Source organism: Dufourea novaeangliae, unplaced genomic scaffold (assembly GCF_001272555.1).
Source record: "Dufourea novaeangliae isolate 0120121106 unplaced genomic scaffold, ASM127255v1 scaffold412, whole genome shotgun sequence".
NCBI lineage: Eukaryota > Metazoa > Arthropoda > Insecta > Hymenoptera > Halictidae > Dufourea > Dufourea novaeangliae.
The window spans coordinates 99,842-127,814 of record NW_015374293.1 but is presented as its reverse complement, the minus strand read 5'-3'; the positions used below and the strand labels follow the sequence as shown (position 1 = coordinate 127,814).

The 27,973-nt window shown below is 45.8% G+C and overlaps 1 protein-coding gene across 1 annotated transcript in view; it reads left to right on the top strand.

Annotated features, from left to right (window-relative positions):
- LOC107192787 (homeotic protein distal-less-like) overlaps positions 1–26,565 on the top strand; it is a 78,263-nt gene extending 51,698 nt beyond the window's left edge. The window contains 4 exon segments of the mRNA XM_015582124.1: positions 24,359–24,427; positions 24,430–24,481; positions 25,567–25,879; positions 26,479–26,565. Coding sequence (XP_015437610.1) covers positions 24,359–24,427; positions 24,430–24,481; positions 25,567–25,879; positions 26,479–26,497 — 453 coding nt within the window. The 3' untranslated portion in view covers positions 26,498–26,565.
- Positions 26,566–27,973: the final 1,408 nt, after the last annotated feature.

Genomic DNA, 27,973 nt, shown 5'->3' with positions numbered 1-27,973 from the left:
TATAATTCACGATGGTGTATAAGGTACTAGTCTCGAATCGATGGATCCTAACACTATTTTCCTTGGAATAATTGCGAGGAGACGGAACAACCTGGACTGTTCAACGGCCGACGATTTTATTCTGAATGTAATTTCATGTCAGGGATCGACAATTATGACAGCAGTGATTTGATCATGACTTAGCCTCAATCCCCATAATTTAGCCCAGTTCACAAAAATAATCACATCGTGCTAATCAGGACCTCATTAGATTTACTTTCAGCGAGACTTTCATTATCACAGCGCCTGAATCTCCACGACACATCTGTGTCCTGTCCCTCTCTTCGTTCTTTTTTTTTTTTCTTCAACGTTACTCTCTGTCTTATGCCGTGGCCGATAACTATTCATAAGCGAAATTACACTGGATGACGTTATATCAGTTTCGTGGTAGTCGTGTTTCTGTCAAAGTGTCGACAAGCCACTTAAAAACGTCCCCTGGTTCACTCACAGGAGGCCGCCGCGCAAAATGTGAGAGTAAACTAGATATTAATGCGGAGTCGTTGCACGTCGAGGGGGAGTGGACCATTATGAATTACTCGGGCCATGTATATGTATGAGTAAGACCTATGCATATTCATAAAATAATCTCTTGACCCCGCGAGATCGGAGGCAGATTGTGTGGCCGTGGCGGCGTGCGAAGAGGAATCGCACTGTTAAACGCGGGACCGCGCTCTGGATCTTCGATTTCTGTCTTCTGGACGCCGGAATATCTGTTCCAAACACGATCGAATCTTCGATTTCTGTTTTTTAGACACCAAAACCTGCTAAACACGATCCAACCTTCGATTTCTGTTTCGTAAACACCAAAACCTACTCTAAACAAGATTGAATCTTCGATTTCCGAATTCTAGACATCAAGATCCATTCTCAACAAAATTGAGTCTTCGATTTCTATCTTGTAAACACCAAAATCTGTCCTAAAGAATATTGAATCATCGATTTCTATCCTGTAGGTAAGGAAATCTATTCTCAAAAAATTGAATCATCAATTTTTGGCCAGTTAAAATCTACCAGTAACTAAATAAATATCAGTGACATGAAAAGTGTACCTGGAATCGTGAGAATCGTCCAATGTGGGCAGGCTAACGACAAAATCGGCGCTAGTTGCCCGAACGGGGCAAAGACTTTTCCCCAGGTTCTTTGCGGGCAGAAATCGCTTTTCTTAACTCAATTACAATGCCGGTGGCTTTAATGACGCCCGTAATTACACCGGCAATGTCAAAGTTAATTAAACTTGTCGGATCGCTATCTCGCTTTCATGCCGTGTCCGTTCGACGCGATTCTTTAAAAGCGACCAGACTTCGCGCGAACTTCGCTCGGACGACGAGACGCGAGGAAGAAAAAAACAAATAGAGGAAAGCTTTCGGGGCGGCTGAGAATGGCACCGGATTCCCGTGTCGATTCCCTTTTCGGGGGTTCCAACTTAATCCAACGATTGACGATTTATGGACGTACTTTTAAAGGAACGGAGGAAAGTCGACGGGGATAGACTCAGAGGAAAGAGAAATTGGAATATCGTTCTTGCTAGAATTAAATTTGTAACTGAACATTATTCGATTTTATAATTTGATTTTCCTGTTGTATACGATAAACATATTTACTGAAAAAAAAACGATGGAAAATGGCATACACGTGGATCGAAACGTCAAGGAGACTACTGACTTTCACACACCTGAGGCAAATTCAGTAAGAAAGTTATACTTTGTCGATTACATTAACTTTTTTTTCTCGTGACTAATTAATCGCTCGTATGACTCGATGGTTCACCTGTGAATGGAGAATCGAGTGAAGGTATCCAGGGCAATTTAATAAATTAACGCGTTTAAAGATCAACGGTAATAAATATATAACATATTTATAGGTCGAAAGTCAAATTGACACTATTGCTATCAATTGCACGCAATCGTATCGCATTAATATTAAACGTTACCGAGAAAGGGAACACGGTGAACGCGTGAAAGAAAAATGTCAGCTAGCTCAAAGTTCACATGTGACGTCCGTTATCTGGCAAAAATCGATCGATATTTATTCATTCATTAATGAACATCCGCCAGAGACAAAAAAAGTCGAATAAAATATATATAAAAAGTACGTTTAATTACGGAATTATCATTCTCGCCGGACCTTCGCCTGGTCTACATCTAACTGTTTACCAATCGAGACCAACTTTTACGAGATTCCCAGTTCACCTAATTGTTTGATATTGAACTGATCGAGGCAAAGGTCGATTCTAACCGATCCCTCCATTAAATCTGAGGAGAACGTACCTTCTGGTTCTATCGATTCAGTGATACAGTAAATCGTTGATGAGTATTCGAAGGCTTCTTGGCTCTGACAAGGAAAAGTGCCCAGATATAACGCAGACTTTTCTACCAGGTTTATTACAATGATAGAGCTTGGAATTCTGAAGCCAATGATATTTGTTCAGTTCCTAGAAACTTTTGAGCACTCATCGAGGATTTACTATACTGACCGATTTCAGTTGATTTCTCGGTTGGATCAGGGAGCAATGACCTTATCAGTTAAATCTCGAATCAACGGTCGAATGAAAACCCAACCGATCCCGGTGGATTCCGAAGCTCGTTTGCGTTTACCTGTACACGCAGGTATCAATGAACGCGAATCAAGCGTGGACGGAGTTGCTCGCGCGCGCGCGAAACGAGCGACGGTCAGCACGATTTTAATCGACAGGTCGTAACGAGGCGGCCCTCATTAGCCGGCTGGCCCCTTACGACTTTGATAATTACCCGCGGCGCAACCGGCCCCGCGGAATAATATATCTCGTCGGATCGGCCGCATCTTGCCCCGGACACGGAAGAGATCTCGAACACCACCCATTCCATTCGTAGGCATTCGCGTACACACGAGGGATTCCAGTCGATTATTTTCCTATTATGCGCTGTTAAACGTTCACGGGGCGAAACGGTGTCTGTACGGTAAGAGGCAATTAATTGAACAGCGAGAACAGGATTAATGGGATTAATCGGGGAACGGACGGATTGAGCCGTGAATCATTGACTGAAGGGTAGAGCGTGGAGCCTTATGCAAATATCGTTATTTGAAGATTTATCTGTGAGAACCAGACATATAGAAAAGCGTATTTATACATATAAATGGTATATTATATATTATTCGATGTCTTATGGAGAATTAATTTTCCAATTAACGATGGAAAAAATCTTTTTAAAAGAGGCAAAATTTCCATGGCATAGTGCTACACACTACTCAACATACATGTGTGTATTATATTCCTGTTAGAGGAACAATGTCGACTTCATTATTTCTATTTGGCGGGGAGGGTGGAACAATATCTCTCAAAAATATATTTGTGAGGTGTCGAAACGATTCACGGTGCACCGTAAAAGTTTTGAAGCGGTCCAGAGTTTCAAACTCTCATAGAGCCTTCACTGTATTATAATAATGCGCGAGGTCAGAAGGAAGAAAAAGAGGAACCACCATAATTTTTACAGTCCAAGCTCCCCCCCTGGGGAAGGGGGGTGGAGAAGGGGTTGGAAACCCGCGATTTTACGTTCTCTGGACGCGCGAGTCCGCTCGTTTCCAGCCGTTGCATGGAAATCCGGGGGCCGCCTTTACAGCCCCGTTGCTGGTCGCTAAGTTACGGGGAGGTACGTTTATGGTTTCTCTTGACCGTCGGGGACTCAAACGCTCCGTTCGAGTCCGACACCGCCCATTCCAGGCGCGATGCGACCGCGGTGTTCGACGAGGAAGACACCTGATCGCCGTTAGAGGAGGTCCGACCGCACCGCGCGGAGAGCTCGTGAAAAGTGGCCTGGAAACGAGCGGACTACGGCGCATCCGCCGGTGAACACGTTGAAATTAACGAGCCACGGACGTGCACCGCACGCTCGGGAATTATATCTTCGGGGTGGGTGTTTTTTCCCCACCTATCCCTCTCGCGCGCGCGCACGCTGGCTACTTAACCACCGGTGGAGAGAGAATGGGATGTGGGTAGAAACTTGGTAAACCACGGGGAGGCCTTATCCCGCAGGTGGCCGCCATTTTTTTTTCTGTCGAACGACATTGACGTCGTTTGTGATAGAGGATAGTTGCTTATTTTTGTCCACTTTTTTCTCTCTTACACAAGCATAGAACATCGCAGGATGCAAAGAGGAAAAAAGACAAGCATTATAGGTAGATTGTGGTGTGGTGTATTACTCGTATTGAAAAAATGTATGATAAATGTAATATCTTAAAAAAACTAAACTAATAACTCCGGTCCATTCCAGGCAACTGGTTTCCTAGTTTGGACCACCGGTTTCCTAGATTGGACCGCTCCTAAAAAACAATAAAATTAAATCTACAATTTAAACAAAACTGTTCAGGACATTGAAAAAAATATCGAACGGTGCACGTGCTGTATTAGTAGGTACGTTTTTTTAGTGGGTTTCACATCTTCCATATTTTCGTATTGTCGCCATTTTGAATTTGAATAAAAATAAAAATTCAACAAAAAAAAAACTTTTCGAGGTTTCGTTTTTGAGTTACGAACAGTTGAAAGTTTTGACTAAAAACTCCTGAAGACAGCGCGTACATTGGTGTCTAACGAGAAAATATACACTGTTACCTGGTACTTGAGAAATTGATGTTTAACATCTTACACTCGATCCTGGACTATCTTGCGATACTTCTTGAAAGAGCACATGCGAATTGTTACCAGACATTAAACCTGGTCACTCGTTCAAATCCACAAGAAAAACCACAGTATACACACGTTAAATAAATGAATTTAAACTGAAATAAAACGCACTATAATAAATAAATTAATACTATTTCGCGTCGACTAGATCTGTTCGCGTTGACTGCTGCGATTGAACTGAGGAAATGTTCTTAAAATTCGAGTCGAAATAGTACAACAAAGGAGATACCTGGTACCAAGGACGATACCTTAAGGACAAATGAAGACGGGGTGGTCGAACGGCTGAAAACAAATGGAGATATGATACAGGTCAGGCATCCTGTTCTTTGTCAAGTAAGGGTGTATGTTTTTTTTTCAGGCGACGCCTACGTATACGTCGCGAATTTTCGTACGTTTACCGTCATAACGTTAACCGCCATTGTCATAAACACATATGTGAACAACTATTCTTTAGTTCAGTCTACAGCCATAACGATCGATAGTCCAAAAATAATTTTCTAATATTTGCCTGATAAACAAAACCTATGGAGTCTGTATCGATAAGAGATTTTTCATAATTTTAACGAAGCCAACTGTATTGGATATTGGAATTATGGACGTCGATATGGGCTGGATGCAACATGGATCGTGTGCTCCAAACCGTGAAGGTTTCGACTCAACGATGCCTCCTCGAATACCATACAGCTCCCAGTCATCCGCGTTCTCCTTTTTCCAGGCGGATCGTTCCATGCTCCGATTGGCCGGAACACGATAGCTCCGTGTCACGGCGAAATTAAGCGTGCTTTTAACGCAGACCCGCATTTGAGGGACCCCCTCGACCAGCTCTCGCCCTGCGCTGGCAATCGATCCTCGTCCAATACCGTCGGAGCTAACCAGTCCTCGATGACGGCCAAGCATGGCGTATGGTTTCAACATCCTCCATTTTCTTCAATCGCGTTTACCTCAGCTTTCGATAACAAAAACAAAATACTATCTCATTATTAAGCAATTTCTCGTTGTATACCAACTATTTAGCCACAGAATAAAAACCAAAATATCCGAAGAAATGATTTTCAAAAAATTGAAGGTGACCTTGAAAAATCATGAAAAAAAAAAGAGTTGACAAAAAATTTTCGATAATCACGTTAACGCTCTCTTGAAACCATGCAATACCTGATAAATACATTTTCGATCGGACTGCTTATCACGATTCGTGGTTCACCCTGTATAGTTTCCATTAAGAAAATTTACCTATTGACTTAATTTCGTTAACTCTTTGTTTACATCATTGTAAGACAATTTCTATCCGTTTACAACTCCTTAACCCTTTACCGTCAATCATATTTGGATCCTAGAGCCCTTCTACTGGGCGGAGTCTCAAAGACTCCACCTAGGCCATAGAGGGGTTAAAAGACCATTTCCGTTATTCGATTATTATCCACAAACTTGTACTTCATAGACCGTGAAAATTTACTAAAACATTCCATAAACTTCTCTCCGCACAAAATGAACTATTAATAAACAGCCGAAAAGCAAACTTCGGGGTGAGTGGCGCGACCACGGTCACAGCTCGCCGATCCAATTACGAAAGACAATAAATTCTATGCATCGGGCGAGCGGATACGCACGCTCACACGCTCCCAAGGCGCGCAGACGAATGGCCGGGGTGGCAGAACGAATTTAATGCCACGTCGTCGGACACGCTGGCCGCTTTCCCCGGCGGAGACACACAGCGGTTCGGGAACAGTTTCGTGGGTAGTCTGCAGGACCTACCCTTCCGGACGACAGACGACCAACGGAACAGGGACCTGCGGGGCATCGATGCGTACGAAAAAGCGCGCGCATGTCCGCCAAACGGCACCGCCGCGCTGGCCAAGCCGGCCAGGGGCATTAGGGAAATATTCAAATGGACCCTGGTGCAGGCCCCATTGTTATTCTACCGTGAAAACGGCCGACGTTGTTACCTTTTATTAGTGTAATTTGTCCTATTAACCACCGTATTCCCAGCCACCACCTTATAACGGCCTTTCCGCGGCCTGGAATCAGATGGCTTCAGAGTCGTTTGTTTAAAGTTTAGACCAGGCGTCGGCAACTTATGACCCGCGGGTCACCAAATGACCGATTTGATCATTTCAAGTGACCCGAATAAAGTATAATATATAAAAATACATTATAAAACATCAACATAAACATTTCTGAAAACTAGTAGCATTATTAAGGATCTGGCATTCATTCTGGGCGCGGTTGTTTCGCTGTCCAGTCATTGTTTCTCGGACCGTCCGATGGGAAATTACTCGTTGTCGCCGGGGATCGTCCAGTTACCATTGGTGAATAGTATTCGTAGGTAAAAGAGGTTCGAACGGACGAGGGGCCCACGCCTCGATGAAAGTTCTCCACGGTGTCTGACTCACCGATTGAGATTAATGAACGTGCGCCTTATAGGCGCCGGGAAAACGACGCTTCTTAAGGTCGTTGTGCATTGTCTTGCGCGAAAATCGTGCCTTTCAGAGCTACTTTAATGGCCATCTAGGTTCCCGCGGAAAGGGGACGGGAGGGGGAGGCTCTCTGTACGTAGCCTTCAGTGAGAAGCTTCGAGTTATGGTTATCTGGAAATAGTTTAGCCTGCTCGATGGAATTAGCATTCTCGATCCTCTATTTTTGAGAAACATCACTAGGAATGTTATAGACCTAGTGGGCCAATTCAAATGCCAATGATATACCCTATTATGGGATCTTCTCACTGAAATAAAAACTGATGATACGTTGATAAGCTGGCTATCGGGGACTTCAGATTCCCCGCCCTCCATTGAATTTCGTACACGAGGGACCGTTCAACTTCCGTCCCACGCGTCGACAACGCGTGGAAAAAGGCCCAGAGAAAGGGAAAGGGGTCCTAAACCACCCAAGCAAAGGCGGGTGCACGTAAATACACATACACGGAGCATCATAGTTAGCTACGGTGATCGTACCGTCGCGATACGATCTCTCACTGCCTCCTTCCTCCTTCTCCTACTCTTCTTCTTCCTTCTTCTCCTTCGTCCTCGTCTTCTTCTTGCGCCTCCGCGCGGCCAAGGGGATTGCGTAACATCACCTTGCCGCTAAACGTGAAACAATGCTCTCGCGTGAGACAGCGCGAGGTGGCGGAGATACGCGATCTTCCCGGTGCCTAACTCCTGAAGCGGAGTACCGAACACAAGTGGGAGAACCCCGATGTGTACGCTGCGCGGCGCTCTTTTCACGGAGGAACACTAATGATTCACGGCTAGGCAGAACCCGCGACGGACCACGGCCACCAGCGACATTTCCAGCTAACCGATCCGTGACAAACGAAGTGGACACGCTGCTGGCTCGTTGCTGTCGCTGGTTTACACTCGATCGAATTAATTGATTTGCTTCACTCGAGTTAACCCGAGGAGATTAACAGCTGAGAAGCTTGGGTTGGAAACGAGGCTCGAGGTTGAAATTATTCAACTCGGGTGCTAACTTTTATCTTAAATCTCTCGATCTGTTCGATAAACTGTTGCGTTACTCGAATGAAACTCTAAGCTAAAATCGAATTAGGGAAATATTCTTACTGATGTCAAAGTTAATTTACAAGTTTTTCTGATAAAGAGTACAATTCAAAGTTTGGATCAAATTGACAGGGAACGAGGGTTAAACCCTTCGTAACATAATTCCTGGTAGAAAGATATCATTTACACGCGCTTTAAATACATTACTATTGTGTACTGTAGAAATTATTTACAGTCACATTGAAGATGACTATGTCTGAAGAGAATATTAGAATGAAAATGTTTGAAAGGGTCCGACTAGGACATTATATCTATGACGGTCTCCGAAGAGGAATAATCTTACGATCGATGGATCAGCAGTAGGTGATTCGATCATCGTTTGTGTCTCAAACATGTCACGATGAATCGTTCCTCGAACGAAAAAGTCCCGATTAGAAATCGAGCGTGTTTCATCAGCGAGCAGGACGATATTTCATTTTCCCCCGTCGGTCGTCCTCCATCCGCCTGATTTGCCCCATTGTTTTCATCGTGTAGGCTCAATAGAATCAGCAAACAATTTATTACGCCTACACCCGGGGCGCATCTATACCCTTATCAACGATCTCTCGTTGCTCCTTGCAAACGATTGCTCCTTCAACTCGGGCCTCCGAGGAGCCAACAGCCGACGCTGACTCTTCGGGCAACAACACGAGTCGGTATATACCTACACTCCTTTCGCGTGAGCTCGCCGGCGAGCGCGTGCGTGCGTAAAAGCTGCGCGTGTAGGCGCAAACCCGCACGCCGTAGATTTCGCCGTTATGTGAACGGTGCAAAAAGCACGGAAAGAGGAAAAGAAAATTGGACGTGCTCGTGGTTGTCGGGAAATGAACGTTACCCTCGGCCATTATCATCCGTTTCAACGTCTTTACCTTGGTATAACTTCGATAATCTACCCTCCACTTTAATAGGTAATACTTTAAAAGCCAGTGAGAAATCAGGACCTATTTGTTAAACATGGTACATTAGAGAATACAGTGGAGTCCGTTTATAGCGACATTCAAGGGACAGAGAAATTATGTCGCTGTAAACGAATGTTTTTGTATGGGAACCGAGCTTACAAGGGAAGGCACGAAAATGTCCCCCTCCAATTTGATGAAACTTCACCCCTTAAAGCCCTCAGCCGATAAAAAAAATACGTATCCCTTATTTCAGCTACGAGATAACTCGTAGTTGAAACATTGCAAACATGCTGGATTATTTAAAAACCTCTACAAAATTTTGACATAAGATTAATATCACAGTATAATTTAAAACAAGACAAGCAATCTCTATTAATCAAACGCATATATTTTCAAAGATTTCTGACTTAAAAAACTGAAATTAAGCGTGTCTGACTACGTACTGCCTTTTCCACTGTGGCAGTCAACGTGTTAATAGCTCTTTATAGGGATTTGGGATTTACCAGGAACAAAGATTCCTAGGTATCTAAAGCTACAAACTACACCAGTACCCACTTTCCTTGAAAGTACACCATGGACCGTCTTCTAAAACCTAACAATCCATCGTTCCCCTCATTTCAAGACGAGTCCACGAACAAGTGAACAGTCGCGAATCTCAGGCAGCGGTAAACTTCAGGACGGCAAAACGGTACGACGAGTGTGTATGCATGCACGACCACGTAAGTGTTCATGCACACGGCAGCAGATTTCTGGGGCGATAAAATCCTGCGAGCGAGGAAGTCATGTCCCGTAACTATCTGGATGTACGGTCTCGCGGTTTTCGTGTGTGCACCCACTCGAAGGCCTTTACTAAAGACGCGGGATCTAGCCTAGCCATGACTGGATACGAGACCCGCGAGGAGGACATTTTCCACGAGAACGAACCGCGCCTTGCTAACCTGGCCGAGTAAAAGCGTAAAATTACCGTCTAAAATTGCCCTCTCCAGGCCCCCTCCCTCCCTCTTGCCATCGTTCCCCTCTGTCTTGCCCTCTTCAATATCCAGCTCGCGGAAACCGCTCGAAAATTGCACCTGCCCGCTAGACTCCATAGAGTACTTTGTATAATGATTGAACGTCTTATGGAACCTCTGCTTCATCCTGTTGCTAGTGAGTCGACTGACAGAAGAACTCGGGCGGGTGCACCGAACTCTAAAAATTTAGATTCAATGCTCTTCACAGAATTTACTTCCTCGTGTATACATATACCATAGTATATCTATTCTTGAATGTTTTTAGGGGATTCCAAACATCATTCAGTAGAATTTATAATAACCTTGAAGTCTCTACATTCTGTAGAGATGTGTCGTCTTCAATGATCCATAATTCTGTTTACATATCCCTATTTTGGAATATTTAAGGGATTCCAAGCATCAGTCCACGGAATTTATAATAATCCAGCTACCTGTGCAATCTATAGAGAAGTATCATCTTCATTACGTCCGATTTCATCCACACAAATGTCCACGGCAGAAAAAGACCGTCAGCCCCGAACAGGCCGAAAAAATGTATTTGTTTCCATATAGAGTTTCTTCGCGATGAATCTCCCCCAGCAAATCGAATCATGTAGAACCGTAATATAAATAATTTCATAGGCGAGTGCCCTCGAACGCGATGCTCGACGTGGCACCGCCGACTTTTTTTTCCAAGGGGCCGGACGTTCCCCGGGTACCGCAACATCTTCCGACGTTCCCCCTGGCGGTAAAAACCTCTGTGTATCGCCTTGTGGAAGAGACGGCCGCTGCCGCTGAAAGCTGCGGTCTTTCCTGGCTTCCATCGTCGGCCAGGATGTACGATGGAAAGTGCATGCGCGAGGTGCACGTGCATAATTTACCGTTCCGACGTCCGTCGGTCCGTAGGATCGCCCGGCACGAAACTGGAATAGGTCGGTGATAAATTTTCGTTTAACGAGCTGGATTCTTTTTTTTCTTCCTTCTTTCTGTCTCTCTCTCTCTTTCTTTCTCTCTCGCTTCTGTCCTTCTCCGCCGCGGCGAGTGCATCGATCAGATATCATCAAAATTCATAAGGCCGCGGCTCACGCGGCCCCGATAATCAGACGCTCGACGATAAGAATCGAAAGCAACGGCGGCAGGCAGCGTCGTCGCTCGCGTTTCAGCCAGGAATCCCGACCGAAGGAAACCAACACGCGGGTATTTAATTCACGGCGATCTTATCGCACGAGACTCCAAAGATCACCGCTTCGACCCGCACAGTGGGGGTAGAGGATCGCGCGAATTCCCCACCGCGAATCAGGTTACTGTACCGGCATCCAAGTACCACTGATCAAATGGAAATTTTTCCAACGATCCGCTGGGAAGCTGTATGTTAATCATAGCCGGGGATTTCCCGGATTAGGTAGCGGATATACGCGAATGCTTTCGGCGGAACGATAAGAATTTTATCTATCTATGCGTCACAGCTTTGGATCGGAATAATGCATATACAAGTCTGATGCACCTGAGATACGCTACGATACGACGCGTATCCTGGATAAACGAGAGTCCACTTTATCGTTCTACACTGGCTATGTCGTTCTCTCGCAAATCCTCCAACCAATCGGACGACTCGTTGTTTATTGATGAAAACACGATGTCTAGCTTATGGGTAGACTTTCTAGAATAGTTTGTTGATGATGTATACTTAGTGTACTGGTAAAACGATTCTTCGTGACCATTTTGTTAGAAATTATCCGTTGGTCTCTTGTCGATCCATTTCCGTTGATCCTCACAGAAGTCATCCGCTGGTCTCCCACTGATCCACATCTACCGAGTCTTCCATCTATCCAGAATATCACAGAACTCAATTCCTCACCGTAGACATCACCGAATCAAGCTTCAGCATCCCCTGGTGAAATACTATTCCATAGACATCACGTGCGCGAGCAACCAAAGGCTCATCGATCCAGAGGCAAGTTCAAAGCGCCAACAAGGGCAAAGAAACATCCAAGGCATTTCAATTTCTCCCGTCCCCTGTACGCGACCGCGTAACGACCGTGTTCCTGATAAAAGAAAACAGTCCGAGGCGGCTCGTTTATCAGCCGGTGTGTCCCGATATCTCAATCGGGTTTTCTTTTTTCCTCTCCCGTTGACGCGTTGTCGTCGGACGTGTTCACAAACGGGAGGATCGCGAGCGTGCGTCGGGCTTCGAAAGCGTGGTTTGCCCGGGCAGCCCATACGCATATGGACGGAGCTAGGTCATTCGCTACCATAGGCCGAGCACTGTACATGGCGGCACGGTGCTCCCAGGTTCCCGATTTCCGTAAAAGTCCAGAAACGCTCTCGCAGCCCATCGGACCGCGAACCCGTGCACGAGTGCTTCAAATGGCGTTTACTGTTTCCACGAACGAGAAAATAAAGAGGTCCCCCTTCCCGATACCCCTCCGACCGGTCGACCTATCCGTGGCCTGGGCTGCCCCTCGTTACAACGTGTCGTTTACATCTTAATCCGTGGTCTGGCTAACATCCCCCTCAGACCCGTCTGAGAGGCGGCTCGTTCGACTAGCCTAGCCGCCGCGGATACGACCTGGAAACGGTCCCGTCAGGTGCGATTCGAGGCGCGAAACGATCGCTGAAGCGAAACCCCCGAAGCTGCCGACACCACGATCTTATCGGACCAGTATTTCTACGCGTTTGTGGATACATACACCGCTTGGGGAGCGCTACTTGGTCACGGGGTTTACGATCGACGTGCTTGCATTATCCGTTTCTTTAGTGTACGATCGTCGATGGAGATAAAGACACGGGAGAGAAACTTCGTTGACCACCAAACTTGGTCTAACGACAAGTTGTACAGGGAGTTCGACAGCCGCTCAGGACGACAGATTTTTAGCCTGATGTTGGATTATTACTGCGTCAAAGCAAGTCGAAAAATCGTATCATACATATTGAAGACACTTCCATGAAGTTAGAAGCCCCTCTCATGAAATGAAGACTTTGGATTATTACTGCGTCAAAGCAAGTCGAAAAATCGTATCATACATATTGAAGACACTTCCATATATATGTACAAGCTAACATGTATCATCCTCATGGATCGTAGCTTAACTTCATTTAATATTTTGTTACAAGTACTGACTTACACCTTCAATGTAAAAGGTACTACATGTGTTGAAGTATTTAACGCAGCTTCTACCTGCGATACATAGCGCGTTCCTAGATCGAAGTGCTCGTAGAACAAAGAGGATACCTAGATATTTTTCTTTCGAGGAATATGTTGATCCACGGTTGTTGAAGACCAGCCGAGGCTCATTTTTCTATGTACGGCTGCAATTTAAACGTAGTCAGAACGCGAATGTAAACGTGACCGTGGCTTAGTGGGACGCTGACCACGGCGTAGGAACGACCCAGGGGACGAGGATCTACACCTCGATGAGCACAGCACGACATTCTCCTTGCCCCTTGCCGCCCGGTTCCCGGTGGTCTCTCGTTTTCTTCCTCCGCGGCCGCTACCAAGAAGAAGGTCCCTTCTCCATCTGTCTCTTTCCCTCCCTCCTTCCCCCTTTCCCCACCTTCGACCCCCTTCCCCGCTCCTCTTCCTTCCCTAGCGTCTCTTTCTCTCTCTCTCTTGTCCTGTCTCCGCTCATCGTCCTCGAGCGCGTCCACCACGATTGTCCGGTAAACCATGGTGCGGACCGCTCACCGTGACGAAGGTATCCACCTACAAACGAGGACTTATTTCGAGAGCAGCTCGTGGAAACTTGCGAATACGGACATGGGAATCGGTCGGGGTCCGCTCGACCCGCTTTATCGTTGATTACGACAATCACGGGTATACCCGAAACGACGGAGCTCTTGATCACGGGGTTCTTCGTTAACGTGTCCTTTCAGCAGTTTCACTTTTTCCTTTTTCTGGTAGCGACTAGCTTGATGTATTGTTACTGTCTTTTGATTCAAAGACATGCTGAGACATTGTGAATCTTCGGATCGTGTTGACGTGGTTTTCGCTACCTGGCTATTCTTTGATGAATTAGGGTACCGTTCAGGAGATGGGATTAGGGGATCTTCTATGAGACTAGGATCGAGGACCTATCTCCTAGAGGATATGTTTACCTTCCGAATATATAGGAAGCAGAGATGGGCACAATTTTATTCGAATAATATATAGTGAGAAAGCATTAAATTATGAACTTTAAATTCACCCTTTAAGAATAGTTTACGGTAGATATGTAAAATTCTCTGCGCGTTCTTAGGGTCAAGGCGTCATCCAAGGGGTACCACGATCCTTCATGAATTTCTTACCACGATCTACTATCAGTACTTCCCTGAATAATATACTGGAAGCATATTTATCACTACCCTCCTGGCTGATGAATGCATGAGATACAAAGTTTTTGAGCGACAGTGCGGGGCGAGTGAAAGTCTCGGGAAGCACGGTATAATCGGGATCTGATTCGGTGAAACGGCAGCCCTGTACGCCGGATATTATTCTTTTACCACGATCTAACGAGGTTCAGCGAGCAAGGAGGTACATACTACCTGTATACCCGCCGCGGAGGATGGCGCGAAGCGATGCGAGGCATGCTGGAAGTCAGGATCAGTTCCTATGCATGCGATTGCATGCGGATGAATAGGGCCTTTGTGTCTTGCGAACGACAGCCGAGTACGATATACAATAACGGTTCCCTAAGATTTCTCACGTAACGCAAGGATCTGCTGGTGCTGCCCAGAGAAAGAGAAAGATGTGGTTCAACGTTTTGTTCCGATCTGCATTTTATCGGGACGCCGCGTAAAACGAGTAACGGGACTTCAGTTGAAATTTTAATATTCGGTAATTAAAACTCACGTCACAAAATTGGACATCCCTCTTTACGAGGAACGCTTTGAACTCTTTGGAAACTTTTTAGGAAAGAAAATTATATTGGATGAGAGACTATTTGGATGCTTCTAGATAGAAGACACACTTCAGACCCCAGAGTGGTTTCATTAAATCCCTCTGAAAAATTCTTGTCAACGCGTAGAGTATCGATGAACAGTATCCAGCACGAGCCTGGTGGAAAGAGAAACGGAAAAAACCGGGGGGAGGAAGGCCGGGAGAGAATGCATCGGTACGCGATGATGTAACGGCGTTATGAATATGTACAAAATAACAAATGGTCCCGGGACAAAGGAACGGTGACAGGGTACGCGTGTGTACCGTTTTGCCGCGCTCGTATTCCGGCCTGTCACCGTTCTGTCAGCTACGTGATCGCGGTGTAAAACAGCGTTTCGATTTCAACCATTTTTCGCCACCTCGAATGGAGCTCTGCGGGATCCATACGCAGGAGGGACGGCGGGACCACAGTAATAATGCCGGCGATAATCGCGTTTCCGATTAAGATTCCTACAGTCGACAAACAAACGGCTCGGGCACGTGCTCTATTGTGATCGCTTGGGAGCAACTAAATGCTTCTCGCAATCGTGATTAAACAAAACAAAAAAAAAACCAGAGAATCATCGCGCGTACGTCGATCGGTATCTCCCCTCTATGGACAGTCTGTCTGAAAACAGAAAACCGAATTAACCACGGTAGGTGGTCCACGATAGAAGTTTCAAATGAAACTGCACTTTTTTATCTTAGCATCATCGATGAACAGAAACACGTCGAATGTACGATGAAATTCTTGGAACGTCAGAGTAGCAGATCACAAAATATTCCAGAGATCTGAAATCCATTTCCTAAGAAGATCTATTACGCAAGACTTGGTGAGGTACTTTCATGCCTCTGGAGGAATCTCATGATCCTTAACTGTGATGAATTATTAATTTTATCGAATATATTCTAGATATAACGTTGATGGCAGCAAAATTGCTACCAAAGAACAAAAAATTTCATGTGACACACGTTGAATTTCCCTCGAGAGGCATAACGGAACTTCCGATTCCTCGAGTATTGCTACAACACACCTCCAAGCACACATTCTTCACGACTTTTCTGTCGTCCCAGCGATCCAGAAAAGTATCCATGTAGCGTCGTGGACGAAAAGAAAAAAGAGAGGAGGAGGGGAAAGAAGCATAAGCGCAGCGATGAATAACAAAGCGCGAGGGGGCCGTTGCACCACTGGGGAATTTCGTTGTTGTTAAGGTGGCACTGCGCATCACCGATGCCAGGCAGGAAGTGGGAATCGCCGAAGCAGCGAAGAGGGCCGGTGCGGGGGAACGAGGGGGCACGGGGGGGAACTCGACGTTGCATTGTGGGAGTGAGCGGGGCGAGCGAAATAAAAAAAAAAAAGAGGCATTATAGCATTATGCGAACGAACGGGGTCCTAGTGACGCATTTACACGGCTGTTATTATCCCCACCACGGCGAACCCTCGACTGGTAGAAAACGTAGGTATCTACGATACCTGCTTGCACGCCTCGACACAGGCGACCATGTTTGAAAAACGCGACATATGTCGTTTGTTCACGTGGATCATCGAACGGTTTCATGAACAGCGATCACATTCGGATCAGGTTCAATTCATCGACAATAGCTACAACATTTGTCCAATTCTTGATCTGTACACAGCGCAAAGAGAAACGTGTACACCGATCATACTCGTCGATCCTCAGAAGGTGCATATCACGGATCCATTACAGCAGCGAATCTGGAGTCATTTAGACCCACAACAGAAGTCTCAGTGTATTACACCTGTAGACTAAATTTTATTAGACTATTTTAAAACTGAATGTGAGTATATCAAATTCACACCACCTGCCCTGAATCACTGAATATGATGCCCAGTGTACAGTGGGCCAACTGGGTTCGTATCCCCTAACAGGAACGTCCACAATGAAACCAACTCCAAACAACCTATCACTAGACACTTTACCTAATATTCATCTGATAATCCTAACAGTCTCATAGTCTAAATTCACGATTTTCTCATAACTTTTCAGTGAGACATACCTATAAGCACCTTCCAATGTTTTAATCATGAGCCCTATGTCCAGTCTCTCCAATGATCGATCATCGACCAGTCTCATAAGGATCGTCAGAAGTCTCCGCCACTTCTATCAACGACAAAGAACGATTAAATAGTCTCATTTCGTCCGTTCAGAATTCCGATAGTTTCGCGTGGGAGTCTGCTCTCTCGCCTCGCGATCGATCCTCGGCGCGCGCGCGCGCGGCGCTGATTGCAGCCCGTTGGAAAACCCTTCAGCGATTTGTACGGGCGGCGGTCGTCCGGTACCGATGACGGATTAGTTTGTTACGGCTTTCGGCTTACGGAGGGCGCAGGTAGGCCGTGCCGATACGCGTGATTATTTATTGTGCGGACAGATTGGATCATTCAGAACACGCCGACGGGGGTCCCCCTTCCGTTCTTCGTCCTCTGTACGTTGGGGATCGACCCGCCGCGGGAATATAACTCGATCCAATTCGGCGATACGGCGATATAACCTCCAATTTTGTGTCAGCGACGATCTGCACGCGCTGCGGGTGGCTGGGGCCCAACAGGGTGGGAACACGATGATTGGCGAAATATAATTCGCGGCTGGATTTTCATGGGCATAATTCTAGCACCGTTGCGTAACTGGAGAAACGCGTGTCTACTATGGATAGGGGAATAAGACTCGTGTCTGATACGCTGATGGTGATATGGGGTTCGGTCTGGGGGTTGATTCGTTGATTCGATCGTAGACCAATGGGGTGGAGAGCACATTACGAGGAGGAGAGCGGATTGGAATATTAAAATGGCTTTAGTGAATGGTTGCGTTGGTGTCATACGAAATATGTTGTTTTCACGAATGAAACTTTAACCACACACGGTTTCTTCGACCTTATTTTTTTTTGTGTTTGTCAACATTTCATGTGCATCAACCGAATGAATTGATCCAGAATTCATATTTATTTGGGGTGTCTTGGTTGTACCTTCTGAATCGATTGACGCTACCTTGAAGTGATTGTTACACCCTCTAATGGAATACCTACGCCCCTATAGGTATGCACTTAATTTTAATGAAATTCTGATTAAGATACCAGGAAAAGAATACTTCAGTCGCTTCTAAATATAAATAGAAGAACACAATGAGTAATTAGTTTTTGTGGCGATCGAACTCTTCAGGTACACGGCCGATATCTGGCGCAGTGCGAGCACGCGTAAACTGGTTCCCCTGGATGCGTTTTATTCGAAAACAAAATAATTATATATATTATAGATAACGATCGTGGCCGGTGGTCTAACGGAATGTGTTAAAAACGTGAAACAATGTCAACCCTCGAGCTTATCAATTCCTGTGAATTCGTAGCCTCCGAGCATCGCTTTATTGGTTTCATATCGTGTTATTACTCGCTCAGCCCAACGCCATTAGAGTAATTGCATTTAATTGTACGACTCGTCCATTTCGATTATTCGAACGAACCTACTAATGGAATAGATAACCTTCCAATAAAAAATAGATAACACGCCGAGTCTGTCGAAAACCATTACGTTGACACAATTTATGCTTATATTTAGCAGGTTTCATGGCCAATAACGTTCGAGAAACTTACGTTTATTCGTGGTATGACAATCGTAAGAGTTCGATTTCGATCGATGATGATAATAATTTGATAATGATCATTATTAATTGGATCGACATAAGAAAATTTTAATATATCCTTTCACGAGAAATTTTCGCAGCTGCGAGTCAGATGCAACTCTTCTCCCCGAAGAACTTCTACGTTTTCACGTCCGCGTTATCATAACTTTTCGAAGCCTTCCCCAAAAAACTTTTATCGTTTATGCCTCGAGCCGTTGTAACTAGGTTGTAACTACAGTTAACAGAACTACGCTGAAACGCGGTGGTGCTATCGGCGGGTATTATCAAGTCAAGGACTACATTTTTGCAAGCACCAATTACAGGTATCCACGGCTGGCATACATCATTCGATAAAACACAGAACGTATATCGGTCAACCGAAACCACGAAAAGGCTAGAAAAGTGCTCGAACCGATTCTCACGAACATAAAAGAATCGATGCTTGTTCGCGGTTAGACAGAAACCGGACAGTAGAATGAGATCGTCAACGATCAGACATATTTTCATTTTAAAAGCGTATTTTTAATTGCTACCACTTCGTTTTAAATAGGAATATATTTACCATTCCAATTTAAAAACGAAGTATAATTTGATAATGGAGTAGTCAAGGATATAAATAACTGGCTGTGTACAAATTAGACAGTGGAAACAGATCGTTAATGAAATCTTTCTTAGTTAACACATCGATTATGTCCAACGTCTAATGGTTAACTAGCTAAAACCGTAAGAAACTGTAGTATAATTTCTATTATCTGTCTACAAATTATACAGTAAATTAGGTATTTATGATCAGACGTCAAAGCTTATGAAGACCGAACTCATCAATTTCCAAAGATTATCACAATTAAGCTTCTTTTCCACAAGCAATAGATGAAAGTCATCTATGACCTAAACTAAAATGCAAATTTAATCTTCATATACACATTTTCAACATCACTCTTCCTTGTCATACTTAAAAATAATGGAAAATTCAGGTAGTAATTATTCAACACAATCTAGGCACATGTTGACAACATTGACATCAAAGTTTCTGAGAATCGCAAATTCAAGGTCGTAATTTTTACGATACTTGAGCGATCTGGGGTTAACTAAACGCATATACTTTCGACGATTTGTGATTTAAAAAATAAAAAAAGTGTGTCTGGCTACATACTGTTTGTTTCACTGTGACAGTTATCGTGTTAATTCTTTCATTCCAAGTGTGAGCATATAATATTTTTTTCCAATCTCGTAGAGATGGTAAGGCACAAATTTGAATGTCCTTTTAAAAGCTCATCAGTAAAACACAACATTATCAGTCCTTTGTCCCTTTCATTTTATGGAATTCAAGTGTCGAGCACTGTTACAAATATAATAGAAACATACAAATCTCTAATTTCTTTCAAATATTTCAAGAAGGCTCATTGATTAAAGGCAAGAAAAATTGGTTCCTATTACGTATACTAACATTATACTGCGAATGATCACTTATAACTTCGACAAAAGTAAAAAACTTATCAAATAGCAACGAATGAAAAATGGCATTAGTTTCGACATGTCCTTGTCACTCATCTATGTGACACGTAATATACACTAAAACACAACAAAATATTTCTTCAGTAATTTCTAAATAATTTGACTAAAAGTAGTTAACTAATCAATGAACGAAGTACACAGACACAACGACTAAAGTGACCCAAAATCCAAAATAAAAATCACATCCACCACGTCCCTCTTTCCTTCCTGCCTCACCTAACCAAGCGGGCAATAGTGTCGAGGCATCTGGGCTCACGGAGTCCCGATTCGGTGTGGAGCGTTTTCATTTAGACGTAGATTATTCCTAGATGCCCCTCATAAATATTAAACAGGCCGCGCGCGCTCTCGGATTCACGGAGGCGAAACGGTGTGCTTTTTACTCGGAGACCTTGTCCCGGGTTGCTGCTGCTGTACCCCTTTCCCAGTGTGTTCCTCGCGGCCCTCCCGTTCACCCTCCGGCTGGGCGATCCGTCGCTCATTCAGTATGCATCGTCGATATCGACAGAGAGCGCGGGGGCTGTTACGAAAGGCTGCCTCCTCTGGTTCGCCGGGAGCTACACGTCGTGAGCGTGGTCCCATTCGGAAGGGGGGGCCACGAAACTTGGCGGGCTACATTCACCTTGTACCCCTCGGATCGTCTCTTGTTTTTTGTCTGGTGTCGCGAAAAATTGTTTCGCGCGACCACCGGCTGGCAAGCGGTTGATTTTTGCGCGCTGGACGCCCGACGGCCATTCGACGTGGCTGCACGAGGATAGTGGAAAGAGACAAACAGGCAGCTTGCCACCGTGCCGTTTCAGTGGCCATCGGCGTTATATGCCCCGGTCCGCGCACACACACACCTCACCCTCTTCTTTCATCGCTTCTTTCGTCCGCTTCTTCTTCCTCCACCGCTCGGTTTTTCCTCCACCCCCTTCTATCCCTCTAGGCTTCGTGTACTTACGTATTCCGTCGCGAGGCGGTGCTGACTCGTCACGCGCATTTGCATACATTTCGAACCGCGGACCGTGCGCGTTTTTTGCCGGAATTCTTGCCCGGCTGCCGTCCGGCCCACGGATGTCCCTTCGTGCGGCTAGACTGATTGCGATAATCGGCCCGACGGGGAGGAGAGGGTTGAAACGACCGAGCCTCTGATTAAATAACACGGACGCTCGGTTTATTATTCACTAACCCTGTTAGTGCATAGAACTCGAGTGGTTTAATTCACGGACTGTTTTGGGGTCGAGTCTCGAGACGTTTATCTGGGGAATTATCGACGATAAAGTAATTCTGGAGACCGGAGACACGAAAAAAATCATAGGGCAAGGGGTTAGAGTAATCAGAAAAGTTTACTCACGCAAGTTATTCAAGTATTAGAACATTTTACTAAAACAATTTTACATACACTAACGCCTACAGTATCCCCGTCCTCCGACGTCGCAAGAATCTGCACCTGCGCTCGCGACAAGGGGACGCCGACGCTTCGCGTCCGAAAAAAGCGACCCCTTTAGAGTCCCAGCCTCGCGGGCAAAAGCTTCACCTCCGGTCCGGGTTACGTCGCTCTTCGCGTGTCAACCCCGGTTGTAAATATCAATAAACAAAGCCGTGACGACGGGTAGACCGACTCGTGGGCCCAGAACTCGCTAACGAAATAAACCACCGGCGGGATGAGAGCTTCAGCGTTGGGCCCTTTGTCGGGGCGCCATCTACCCGGGCGCAACCCGCGGCCGAGTTTTTCAGCGAGCAATTAGAAAGAGATTTATTTGCGCCGGCACGCCGGGCGCACGCTCGCGCCGATAGGGGGTGAAGGGAAGAGGAGGACTTCCTCTTTCTCTCTTTCTAGCAGCGTTGCACCAGCAACATATTTTTCGGCCTGGTACCGTGCGTACACGGCCATTTTATACGGCACACGAGGCATTCCGTTGCCTGGCGGGTACATCAGTGGTGTGTGTATGGGTGTGCACGCGAGTCGCGGTTTCCAGCGGACCGACTACGCTTACGAAACGTGAAACAATGCCGGGCCGGTGCGTTTCTTTCGTGGCTAGGACGAGCCCGCAGTGCGGTTTTAATGAACTCGTTTTGACGTGACGATGCCCCCACCCCTTGTTTTGCGCGAAGAGTCTCTACGGTAAACCCTCGATGAGTGTTCGAAAGCTCCTGGGCACTGAACTTTAACATTAGAACTATCAAAGTTGAATGCGCACTAAATTATATTGTATAATATATTAATATCTAGAACAGGCGTCGGCAATCTATGATCCACGAGTCACCAAATGACCCATTTCATAATTTCAAGTGACCCACTTGAGTTCCACAAATAAAGTATAGTATATATCTACTCTATCACTGTGCTGAATCTCATTAAAAAGTCAGAGTTACACCTGGGGACCTCTACTTGTCAGTGCTGAAGAGCCTTCGGACATTCATTGAAGATTTACTGCATCTTGAAGTACGTGGTTCTAACCACCTCGCCTTTACACCCCCGCCCACGGACCTCGGTTAATTAAAGTAACCGTACGGGTTTTGATTGACGCCCCGAGGCGTCAGAAGTCGTGGACGCTCGGCACCTAGGGCTCCGACAGCGATTACACAACGACGGAACCGTAGGGTTGACAAGTAGGACCCGTTCATCCGTTAGCTACCCGCCTGTCGTGGGTCTTGATGCACCTCAGGTGTACGGAAAGAAGCGTGCTGGAATTGGTACCGTCGAGAATTATGTAAGCACGCCTGATGATAGATGACGAAAGTCTTGTTCTTTTATCAGAGTCTGATGTATTGGCCACCCGAGCGTTATCGTTCGCGGCGAGGAAAGTGTATGAAAATGCGTTCGAAATTTATGCAGCTCCGTGCGTTGGTTCTTGCCATAAACGACGTGTATTCAGATATGTATCGGGAGAATTTAGGTCTGGGAATACATTTTAGCGAACGAATTGTTTCCTTGACCAGATGTATCGTTAACTGGTGGAGTTACAGAACTGATCTATCACGGCTAACCGATTTAGCTAGATACCTCGCTATGTTTTTCCTCTTCATGCCTTCGAATTCCCATCGAACTCACGATCGTCCCAAGGAGAGAGAAAAAACGAATTCGCTAACGGTTCCCTTAAAAAGTCAACGAAGCAACCAACGATCCTTCCGTCTTCCTGTAACCGTCCAGGAACAAGGGTTCAAGCGGTGTACCGCTCGGGTCCCCGTGCAAAACAACTCCGTGTTCCTCATCCGAGACGTTTCTATCGGCCAGGCGGCGCAGCTCGCCTCTATGAGGCTAAGGTTACGTAAGATTGAGCAGCACCGTCACGTGCACGCGGCGTACGTATAGATCGCGAAGACACAAAAAAATACCGCATGTGCAATCCTAACAGCGGCACACGCGCATTAGTATCCGCTGCAGGCCGTACCCGGCGTTGTATGCAGCGTGTAGGTAGAGAGGCAGGCAAAAGAAACGACAGTTACGAAACGAGCAGTTCCTTCTTTTTCTGTTTCCTCTGTATTTTTTTTATTTTCGTTCTCTCTCCTCGTTGCTTCTCCTCTGTGTCCCGGTAGTGACGATACGACGCGGACACACACGCGTATTGCAGTAAATCCTTTATGAGTGTTCGGAGGCTCCTCAGCACTGACAAGGTGAGGTCCTCAGGTGTAACGTTGATCGTTTACTGAGGTTGAGTACAGTGGTATATGGCCATTAGTTTATGAAATATTTAATGTTCAGTGTGGAGGAACCTTCGAACACTCATCGAGGATATACTGTACAGGTGGTACCGATCGAAAACGGCGGTGGACACAATGTATCCTCTTATCGTGGTCGAGGGGACCCAGGTCTCGCTTTCACGCAAAATACATGTATATATGTATATACGCGAACCGAACAAGCGTGTATCATTACGCGTGTACTCGCAGAAAATTTCTATCGGAGCCTGTAATTATCGGATGTTTGACGGACGGAAGGACAGGCGCGGAGACAGTGAAAATTGCTGGCTTCCCACGTCTCTCGAACCACGTTAAATAGTGCATCAACCCGACCGTCCCGTCTCCCTTCTCCTTTTCTTCGACTTCTTTTTTGCGCCCCTCTCCCCCTCCACCCCCTACCTCTTCTTCATCTCTTGCTCTTTCTTTTTTGTTTCTCTCTCTATCTTTCTCTCTCCCTCGGCTGTTCGTTTCGTGTGGAATAACGACTGACAACCAGCGAAACGAGTTTCACCTGACCCGTTCTTTCGATTTTTGTTGCAGGTGAAAATCTGGTTCCAGAACAGAAGGAGTAAGTACAAGAAGATGATGAAGGCGGCGCAGCAAGGCGGATACCCGGAGGACCATCCCCTCAACCGGGACAACCCGGAAGCCTCATGCAAGGAGGTACGTGGCTCCCTTATAATTGTCGTATGAATAACATAACAGATGGTTGTTGCACCTAAATTGCGTTAAAAATATGCGTATCTATTGAATTTCACGCGAATCCTGAAATAACGTTAATTGCAACGGAGTTTATCGTCGAAACGGGTCAGGAGAAGCTTGAATCGGTGTTATCTACGGGCACAAACGAGACTTGCGAATCCAGTCGGAAGATATAAATCAATTAAAGAGATCGAATCGTAACGCCACCGGCGCAGAACCGTTCGACAACCTTGCCGATCCACATCTCTGGGTCGACTTTATGATACGACTGGTTGCGTCAGTACGTGTAACGAGTCATCGACACGTGTCGGGTTTCTGAGAGCTTCCTTGTCACAGCAACTAATGAAATATGGTTGAAATGTTGTCTGGAATATCCACTGACAACATCAAAATTCATCCATATTAGATCGAGAAAATAATGCGCTCATGAGACACGATTTATCCACATATTTCGCATAGGTATTCAGCTTCTTGCAACGAAATTACAAGCTCAGACTATAAAAATTGAAGGATTTGACACGATCGCGATATAAATATATATTTACTATCCACATTTTCACAATCGACCGTATCCCAGAAATTTACTCACAGTGACTACCTAGGCTAATGTTATTACGGCTCACTGAAACCATTTGAACTTATTTACATTATTTTAATATCCCTCTCATAATCCGAAATATGTAAAAATCATAGATAAGGGAAAGGTGTCAACAAATTATATATTAGACAATTTGTTATCACCATATTATTCTGCATAAAAAACCGCAAACCTCGTCCATTAGAAGTTTTCATGTATCTCCTCTGGTTTTCGAGATAGTACTTTCGGGTCGAAACTTCGAGGCGTGGTTTCACCCCATAAAGTCGCGTCTCAGCCGATAAAAAAAAATACGTATCCCTTATTTTTGACTGCTTAACAGACATACGAAGTTCCATCAAAATCGGAGGGACACTTCCGTGTCTTCCCTTGTTATCCTTAGCAGGGCTGTGTAGGTGTAATTGAAGAAATATATCGGAATTAATTGGGATCGTTCTCCGTTTTGTTTCAGGGGGCGGAAGTTCGGTATCGGGCAGTCCGACGACGGGCTATCTCGGCGGTATGGGCGGTGGTGCAGGGGGTCACACCCCCGGCAGTTCGAGCCCCGGAAGCGAGATGTCGCCTCAGCACAACGAAAGCCCGCCTGCGCCCTCCTGGCCGGGCGAGATGAAGCACCATCCGCATCCGCACGCGCCACCACACACCCACCACCACCCCCACACGCCTGGACACCATCCACCCCCGCCGCCACCGCCGCCGCATCACGCGGGTTACATGCCACAGTACTCCTGGTACCAGGCGGACCCCAATCCCGGACTACTCACGTGAGTACTGCTTCTTTCTGGACCGACTCTGATCGACTGACAACTCCGACTCACAGTGGTCGGAATTGAAAAGTCCAGTGACATTTTGATATAACTTTTGAACCGTAGGGGATATTGTCTGGTCGTCAATGACGATATCTTTTAACGGAGACGCGTTTGGGGTATTCCACACGAAATCGGACACCTTTTGATATAGAAACATGTCATGCTTCCGAAAACTGGCATTAGTTACATTTTGTTTAAAGTAGACATGTGATCACATTAACAGTAGAACTACCAAGCAACTCAAAATGTTACAACAATACATTTTCTCAGATCTTTTACACCTTTTATTACGATATGAAAGTGAAGAAATTAGTCAATTTCTAAATTTCTAAATTTTCAAAAGTTTTTCACGTTTATCCACCGATCGAAACAAATATGCGTTTATCGTAGTTCTAGTGTTAATATGGCCAGGGTTTGTAGTTTATAAAATATTTCACGTACAACGCCGAGGAGCCCTCGAGCATTTATCGATCATGTACTGCACTTTTCGTTCCCGATCAGTGGCGGAAAACAGTGCACCTCTAACGTTCGCGTTCGTCTTTAATATTTTTCAGGGTGTGGCCGGCGGTTTAACGAAGATGTCCCTCGAGCTGTGTGCAGGAGGAACCGTTTCATCGTAGCACCGCGGCCGTGCCAGCGCCCCAGCCCCAAAGTGTGAATACGTATAGCACCTGTCGCGATGGAATTCGCGTTCGATGTTAATATTGTTTCCTGTCTCGTTCTCACGTCGAGAGCCGCGACCGGCCGGCCGGCTGGTCCTACGCCGAAGTGAAAACCTAGATTAATCGCGACGCCGCCGCCGTGATACATGTCCGCGTAGGGAATCTAAGCATAGTAATTAATAGCCGCGAACACACGCAGAGACACCCCTCGGTTCCGTCGAAGTGCACCACGACGAGTATCTCGGGCGGGGGACCAACGGAAGTACACGTCGTCGAACAGTTTCAGTGAAAATCAAACCAGCGATTTAACCCACGAACGATCCGTGTGTGAGATCCAGGTGATCGCCAATTAATACTCGACGATCGCGTGTGAACCCTTTTTCTATCTCTGGACAGATAAGATGCAACGACACTCTCGACGAAAGAAGACGTCAACGGAAGAGTTGCACGGCTGAGAATCGAAGTAAGAACCGACCGAAAACTAGAGGAAAGCCTCTTATTGTAGATCATCAAGTATCCAAGTTTTCATTTAAACCTGGGATCAAGTGAGTCATTGTTTCACGATGAGAATGTATGAAAAGGAAACTGATCAAAGGAGGTCGGCACGATCTAACCACCGCTCATTATTTCTGTAGAATTTCAATGATCCAGATTTACACACTCTGTCGTCGATCCTCTTAAATGTCAAGATAGCGGTCGATCCTCTAGGTGCACGGTCGATGAATAATTATCCTACGCTCGGACAATGGATATTTTCGTCACCCTCACAGGATCGTGCTTTCGAGTCCAGCACGATCCTCTGCGTGTAACGTTGGTATCTCCTATGGTAAATGTCAATCGTCGATGACGTTAGATCGGTCGATCCCTTGTGACAGTTGGCCAACCCGTGTACTGACCCACTTCGTGCCGCTGGGATCAAACGACGACGGAGAACGGGAAGGGTGACGCGAAACTTGGAACGGAAGGAGAAGGGAGTGGAGGGAGGAACGCGTTGCACAAACCCGTTGAGTAGTCGTTCCTCAAGGCGGTTGGAAGTAATGAAACCCTAATGACATTTTCGTGAGTCAAACGATCTCGGCAATCACGGTGTAATCACTGGTCCCTCCTTTCCGCATGAAGCAACCCGCCGCCGGGGACCTCCTCCGAAAAGGAGCGGAGACGGAGAGCGAGATACGAGTCCGCGCGATTTCGTAGAATCCACACGATGGGGAAAAAAGTATCGTTCCCTCCAACCTCCCCACCCTCTCGGACCACGCGTGTGGACGGTCCTGACCTGATCATTAAATTCATGAGAGAACCGAATGTCGAGCAGAACGGCGGTAATTTCGAGCTCTTCGCTGATGTTCTATGGAATTAACCCTCCCAGAATAAAAATTAAGCAATTTGA